This window comes from Rhinopithecus bieti, unplaced genomic scaffold, assembly GCF_001698545.2.
Source record: "Rhinopithecus bieti isolate Rb0 unplaced genomic scaffold, ASM169854v2 scaffold_13400, whole genome shotgun sequence".
NCBI classification, from domain to species: Eukaryota; Metazoa; Chordata; class Mammalia; order Primates; family Cercopithecidae; genus Rhinopithecus; species Rhinopithecus bieti.
The window spans coordinates 2,839,137-2,846,803 of record NW_016807991.1 but is presented as its reverse complement, the minus strand read 5'-3'; the positions used below and the strand labels follow the sequence as shown (position 1 = coordinate 2,846,803).

At 43.3% G+C, this 7,667-nt stretch overlaps 1 protein-coding gene across 1 annotated transcript in view; it reads left to right on the top strand.

The window, feature by feature from the left end:
- Positions 1–4,537: 4,537 nt before the first annotated feature.
- The window catches only part of CD300E (CD300e molecule), a 12,122-nt gene continuing 8,992 nt past the window's right edge, over positions 4,538–7,667 (top strand). The window contains exon 1 of the mRNA XM_017884604.1: positions 4,538–4,708. Coding sequence (XP_017740093.1) covers positions 4,546–4,708 — 163 coding nt within the window. The 5' untranslated portion in view covers positions 4,538–4,545. The remainder of the gene's footprint in view (positions 4,709–7,667) is intronic.

The following is a 7,667-nucleotide window of genomic DNA, read 5'->3' as shown; positions in this document are numbered from 1 at the left end:
ACTTCTCCCTTTTATAATTCTCTACTATTCTAATTATATCAGAAGTAACCTTAAAGCTGGTAAGAATCGTCTTTTAACTTGCTCACTTTGCTTTTCTATGGAGGAGGGAATTTCCTGAGCTCTGTGCAGTTCCAGGGGCAGCAGCTTTAGTGACAGCCTGAAGAGCAGGAGGTGAAAGCTCTGGGCTGGGGCAGTCCAGGGAGTCAAGGAAGAGAAGCACGTTGCTGTTGTTGTTCTAGTAGTTGTTGGAGAGGTCAGTGAGAGAGAAGGGTTAGATGTCTATCACATTGAGTTTCAGGTGTCAGTGGAGTCAGTGTGGAGGTGTTTTGAGGGTATGGGGCACGGTAGGATTAAAGCTGGGGCAGGGAATGGAATTTTCCTGTAGGAAATCTCATGTGTGGCTGGAGGAGCAGGTAAGAGCTTCTGCTTAGGGGGCCAGGGGAGGTCCTCAGGGTAAAGCTACCTGCTTCTTCTGGGGCCCTATGGGGCTGCACCAAGTGGAAGGCAGGAGAGTGCCAACTTGTCAGGCTGCCAAATGAGGCAGATGGGGTCAGGCAGGGGCATCTGTATCTTCACCAGGGTTAAGCTAGACTCTACCTGGACCCTCCCTCTGGCCTAAGATCACTCTCTAGGTTGTCTCTGCCCTGGTAAATCCTCATGCCACCTAAAGTAGCTTCTATAACCCTCAAGAAGACTAGCCCAAGAGTGCTCTGCTTTCAGGATTCTGCTTCCAATTACCAGTGGGAACGATTGTTAGTTGCAAGTGGGGAGGGGTCCATCGTCAACGCCAGAGGATGGCAAACTCTTTTTGCCAGGGCCAGCTATTACAGATTTTAGGTTTTGTGGGCTCTGTGGTCTCTGTCACAACTAGTCAACTTGGAATTGTTCCTATAAATTTAAAAAAATTAATCAGGGAAGAAGGGAAGGAGAGAAATGAAAATAAATCAAACTTGCAGCACATTTGGCATTAATCATAAGGTCAGCCTGCTCTCTTACCTGCTTCCTCATATTTGCTGCCTATTCCCCCAGAATCACACAGACCCTGTAGTAAGACTATAGTTCCCCTTAATTGCACCATAGGTAACATCTTAAGCATTGTGAGACATTAAATTTTCCATTTGAGATATTCTTATCAGGTCTTGCATACCAGTGAAACTACTGATGCCAGCTGGTCTAGAGGAAACCAAGAGAAGCTGATTCACCAAAGAAGGCTGTTTCCAGATCATGATGATTTCATCCATCCTACCTTGATCAATAATGATCCCAATTTTCCAGTTACTTGCCCTCCACCATCCCCTTAAAAGCCCCAGCCCAGAACTTCTCAGGGAGATGGATTTGAGGGTCCCTCCCATCTCCTTGCTTGGTTACCCTGTGACCATTAAACTCTTTCTCTGCTGCAAACCCTGCTGTCTTGGTATATTGGTTTGTTCCAGTGCAGCGGGCATATGAACTTGTTGGTCCTGTAACAAACTCTGCTGTTGTAGCTTGAAAACTGCCATAGATAATACATAAATGAACATGTGTAGCTGTATTCCAGTAAAACTTATTTGTGCACACTGAAATTTTAGTTTCAGACAATTTTCATGTGTCATGAATTTTTAAAAATTTTCCCACCATTACCAATGTGGAAATGATCATTAGCTCAAAGGGTGTACAAAACCACAAGGTGAACTGGAGGTGTGGTTTTGGTTTGTGTTCATCTCTTCCATGGCCCTACAAGTCTCATCATTTGCCAACCTGTTTTATATTGACGTCTTTGTCTAACACTCCCACACGATGGGAAGTTGTGACTTTGGATCTCACACCGATATGTAGTGCAACTTAGGTGCTTGTTCTCATGGAAGGCTCTAACTCCTTACAACTATAGGGAGCTGAGATGTCTCGATGCTCCCATGAGCCCATCAATGGGGTTTCCCCTCACCCTGTTCCCTGAGCGTAATGACCCTTCATGGATCCTAGCTTTTGGCAGGGGGCTCTGCTCCCACTCCCTGTCTTGTATAGACCTGAGACATTGTCTTCGGCCCCTGAGTGGCTATTTAAACAGCAGCCCCTCTCCTCTAAAGGCCCAAATTCATTTTGACTGGTCCCCATTAGCCTCTTGGTATCAGATCCTGCTCACAGACCTGGCTTTTAGCTCCCTTTACATTTCTAACACCTGGAATTTCCTTTTATTGGATTTGACTTCAGTCTGGCACCAGATGATAGCTTCTATATCGACTCTGTCTTACCAGGTGGTCTGGAGTTTGGATTTTCTAATTGGATTATAGTGATATGTGCCAATATTAGACATGGTGAATTTATATTTTTTCAACCATCAGCACATGCCTTTGCTTATTCCCATTTCTTTTATTTTATAAACAACTCTAGAGATAAGATTTTTTTTAAAGGAACCAGAAGAAAACATTATAAAAGCAGAACCAAGAAAGCTGAAGATTTGTTTGATCCTCTTTGTGGAGAGAACTGAAGCCTCCAACTGTTGTCTCTGCTGAATAAATGGCACAAGGGTTGCTGTGGTTTGAATGTTCCCTCGGAAACTTATGTTGAAACTTTACTTCAGTGTAATGGTATTGGGATGTGAAGTCTTTAAGAGGTGATTAGGTCTTGAGAGCTCAGTCCTCATGAGTGGATTAATGCTGTTATCTCTGGAGTGGGTTAGTTATTGTGAGAGTGGTTTCCTCATAGGGTGAGTTCAGCCCCCTTTTTCTCTCTGTCTAGCAGGCTTGCCTGCTGTCTTGTCTTCTGCCATGGTATGACCTTTGTCAGATGCCACTACCATACTCTTGGACTTCTCATCTTCAGAAAGCTGGGAAGGTGAATAAATTTGTTCTTTTTATTATTGTTATTTGAGACAGAGTCTCTCTCTGTTGCCCAGGTTGGAATGCAGTGGTGTCTGCAATCTTTGTCCCCTGGGTTCAAGCAATTCTCCCACCTCAGCCTCCTGAGTGGCTGGGACTACCGGCTCATGCCACCATGCAGGGCTAATTTCTGTATTTTTATTAGAGATGGGGTTTTGCTATGTTGGCCAGGCTGGTCTCAAACTTCTGACCTCAAGTGATCCACCTGTCTTGGCCTCCCAAAGTGCTAGGATTACAGGCATGAGCCACTGAGCCTGAGAACTTTCCTTCTTTATAAATTACTCAGCCTGTAGTATTCTGTTATAGTAGAAGAAAATGGACTAAGACACAATGTTGTAGCTACTGTCAGCTCTGGTCATTCTGGGCCCATCAAGTGTGTGGCTCGCGTCACACATGGGACCAGGATCCTGGTGTTTTATTGTCCCATCCAGGGCTCTATTCTAGATATAATATTTCTTTCTTTCTTTTCTTTCTTTCTTTTTTTTTTTTGAGATGGAGTCTCACTCTGTCACCAGGCTGGAGTGCAATGGCGCGATCTTGGCTCATTGCAATCTCCACCTCCTGGGTTCAAGTGATTCTCCTGCCTCAGCCTCCCAAGTAGCTGGGATTACAGGCGTGTGCCACCATGCCTGGCTATATAATATTTCATCAGATATAGTGGTACAGAAAAGATAAGAAGTTGTACTCTTACAACAAAATTTGAAATATCAGATGATCCAGTAGAGTTCTAAAAGACAATAAAGATTAGAGGCTGTGGGTATTAAGGATGGGTATCTCTGGGGGAAGAGAAGGAAAGAAATTATATTTTCAGATAGCTGTCTTAAAGAAGAGTATCTTCTGATGTGCAAGTTGGATTAGAGAGAATGTATAGCTAGTGGAGGGACCAGATGAGAAGCTATTTCAATGGTCCAGGACTATTCTAAAGGTGTTTAATGTTAACTGAGCAGTTACTATGTTCCAGGTACTGTACCACACACTTTACTTACATTAACTCATTTATTTCCTGTGGCAACCCTACGAGAAAGAATCGTCCTGAGTTCTCCATTTAACAGATGAGGAGACTGAGAATGAGAGTGACATAGCAACATGCCCAAGGTCAGATGATTAATGAATGATGGAGATGAGATTTGAGTTTGTGTGACTTCAGAATCTGTGCTGTGGACCACAACCCACATACTGAACTAGGTTAGTAGTGTATGAGCAGGTGGAGCTTCCCTACAGGAAGTTAGAAAGTAGGATCTGGCGCCCAGGAGGGATATTGGGATATTGGGTTAGAGGAAAAGGTGTGAAGTCATCCGCATGGAGATAACAGTTGAGAAAGACATGGGGAGTGCTCACTACAGCTCCTTAAGCAGAGGGTGTTTTATGATTCAAAAGTAGGCAGCCATAGAGAAGGGAAGTTACTTAGATCGATGAAATGTAATCCCAGATAGGAAGAAGAGTGAAAGAGGCAGGGAACAGAGTCTCCTCTGTTGGAAAGGTTTCGTAAACTGGGATTGACTTTCCTGAAGTCCTGAGTCATGAAATCTCAGGGGGTGACCCAACCATTACATTCACGTTAAAGGAAGGTCAACAGATTTTCTTCTTTGTGCTTAGTCCATTCTCAGAAGCATCTCTTGCCACCCTTCCCCTTCTGCTAAGTAAGGCTTAAAATTAGGAAGTATTCTTTAAAAGGCAAAAAAGGAAACAGATGAGAGAGAACACAAAGGAGACTTGGACAAGTAGAAAGTGGATGACCCAGGTTCCGTTACACATACTTGGATTCCAACTGGGACCTAGATTTGCTGAGGACGGCAGCCAGGGAGACAGGACTATGTGGCTGCTCCCAGCTCTACTCCTTCTCTGCTTCTCAGGTGAGTGGGGCTGTGGCTTTGGGGACTTGGTTTTGCAGAGGGCAGGACAGTAGGTAGAATAGCTATCCTGGGTTCAAGCCAGAGGTAAAGTGTCCACAGAAAAGGGAAAGATACATCCATTCATTCACCTGTGCATTCTTCTGTACATTCAATCATTCATCCATGGATCCTACAAACACTTACTAAGCACCAGATATGTGCCAGGACTGTTCTGGGTGCTGTAATTAAGAGTAATTTCTGAATTGAGGGAATCAACTAACTACAATACAATGTGGAAGTTACTGTTGTAGAGACTCATTCATGTGGTGATGAGAGTATGCAACAGGGACCCTTCACTTTGCTCTTTGAAGGGTGGGAGATGTCACTGAGGCTTCATTGGAAGTTCATCCTGAAGGATGAATGAGTTGGCTGAGTGGGAAAGGAATATCTTATGGACAAGTGTGAGGATATTAAAGACCATGGAGAGTTCAAGAATTAACAATAGTTCTGTTTTGACAAAGCTTAGCGTAAAGGGGTTGGAATGGTTTGTGAGAAAGAATTAATGGACCGGATGCAGTGGCTCACACCTGTAATCCCAGCACTTTGGGAGGCCAAGGCAGGTGGATCACCTGAGGTCAGGAGTTCGAGACCAGCCTGGTCAACATGGTGAAACCCTGTCTCTACTAAAAATACAAAAATTAGCTGAGTGTGGTGATGCACGCATGTAGTCCCAGCTACTTGGGAGGCTGAGGCAGGAGGGTCGCTTGAACCTGGGAGGCGGAGGTTGCAGTGAGCTGAGATTGCACCACTGCACTCCGGCCTGGGTGACACAGTGAGACCCTGTCTCAAAAAAAAGAAAAAAAGAAAAGAATTAACCAAGGGTCTAAAATGCCATCCTCAACATCTACCTTAAATCCTTCCTGGAACAAGGTGTGGTGTAAACAAGTAAATGAAACTGTCCTGCAAAGGTTGGACTTTCAGAAGAGAAACTCTTATTAATAGACATTCAAAATGCAAAATACAGGAAAACACATTTGTCTGTGGGCAAATAAGTTTAGGCTAAAAATTAGAGGACATTCTTCTTGTTTGCAGAACGAACTTTATGGTTGATTTCCCTCATAAAACATAGAAACCTCCCAATGTAATGACAAGGTTCTTTCTAGAAGGGTGAGTGAAAACGACAGAGATTTAAAGGAAGAAGACCAGATAGGTGACACTGACTCAAACTCCTGGGCTCAAGCAATCCTCCTCCTTTGACCTCCCAAAGTGCTGGGATTACAGGCATGAGCCACTACACTCAACCAATCAATGTTTGCTCATTTTGTATTTGAATTTGCTTCCTTTTTCTTTGCCCTTCCCATCTCTCTTTCCACCCCTATCTCATTCCCTATCCTCAGGCTCACAATGTAACCTTCACAGGTCCCTCTGAAAATCTTAACTGGGAAAGAGAGATGGAAAGGACAAAGAGGAAGGAAGCAAATTCAAATACAAAATAAGCAAACGTTGGTTGAGTGTGGTGGCTCACACCTGTAATCCCAGTGCTTTGGGAGGTCAAGACAGGAGGATTGCTTGAGCCCAGGAGTTTGAGATCAGCCTGGGCAACATAGCAAGACCCCATCTCTAAAAAAAAATTTAAAAAGAGCAAAACTAGAATTCTATTTATTATGCATTTTTATAACCTACAAACACTTCCAAACAAATGGTAGAATGTAACCCTCTGAGCAATTTTGTGACCTAGGCAGGGCAAATAGCATTGACTCCACTTTACAAATAAGATGATGAAGGGATATCTGATGATATAAGAACTAAGCATACAAGCTGGAAATGAAGTCCAGATCTGTGTCTTCCACAGAGCTCTTTCCATTGGCTATGGAGGTGTGAAAGAATAAGGCCAACCAAGTAATAGTCACAAAATAGCTGATCTCTCTGCAACATCATCTGGTATTTCCATTCTGAACTGATTGCTGTCCAATATTTACTAGCTCCCATTAACCTCAAGCAACCAGCAAGCACATGTTTCAAAAAATGCACAGATGCATTTTTATAATTCCATCAATCATTTCCAGGAACATGCTGGATTTCCTTGAGACCTGCTAATCTTGCATTCAGGTAACACTCTTGCGGGACAGAGGAAAGTATCTTGGAATGAGCATAATCTTCTTTTTCCTTAACTTCAGGTGCCCAGGATTAGATCATGGGTCATGGAACACTCTCTTATCACTGGTCCATTCAAGACCCTCTTTTATTTTAATTATATGTAACTTAAATGTCTGTGAACTCACTGGTCAATCCGTGAACTAGAATGTACTAGAATGTTATCAGCAACAAAGATCTCCCCACTCCTTCCCAATCCAATCCTGGTTCTTCTTTCAAACAACAGTAATTTGGTGTCATTTGCCAATACTTTGCATGAAAAGTTGCTTTTGTTATATTTTTATATTAAGTAGAAAATTGGGCTAAGCAACCAGAAGCCACGATCTACATCTGAGGGTCTGTGATTTAATCAGCCACACCCCTCATCTCATCTTTTTTTTCCTCTTCTTCTTCTTCTTTTTTTTTTTTTTTGAGAAGGAGTCTGGCTCTGTCACCCAGGCTAGAGTGCAGTGGGGTGATCTTGGCTCACTGCAACCTCCGCTGATCAGGTTCAAGCAATTCTTATGCCTTGGCCTCCCGAGTAGCTGGGATTACAGGCATGTGGCACCACACCTGGCTCAGTTTTGTATTTTTAGTAGAGACAAGGTTTCACTGTGTTGGCCAGGCTGGTCTCACCTCCAGTGATCAGCCTGCCTTGGTCTTTATCTTTTTCTTTAAGCTTACCTATCCAGGCTCTCACCTCTGCAAGTTGCCTTGCTTTACCTCCATTTTGGAGGTGGCTTTGCTTACTGGGCTTTAGATAGTACCCTTATCCACACTCCTGTCCTTCCTCTGAAATATAAGTCTTTATGAGTGACTTCCACTTTTTTTTTTTTTTTTTTTTTTT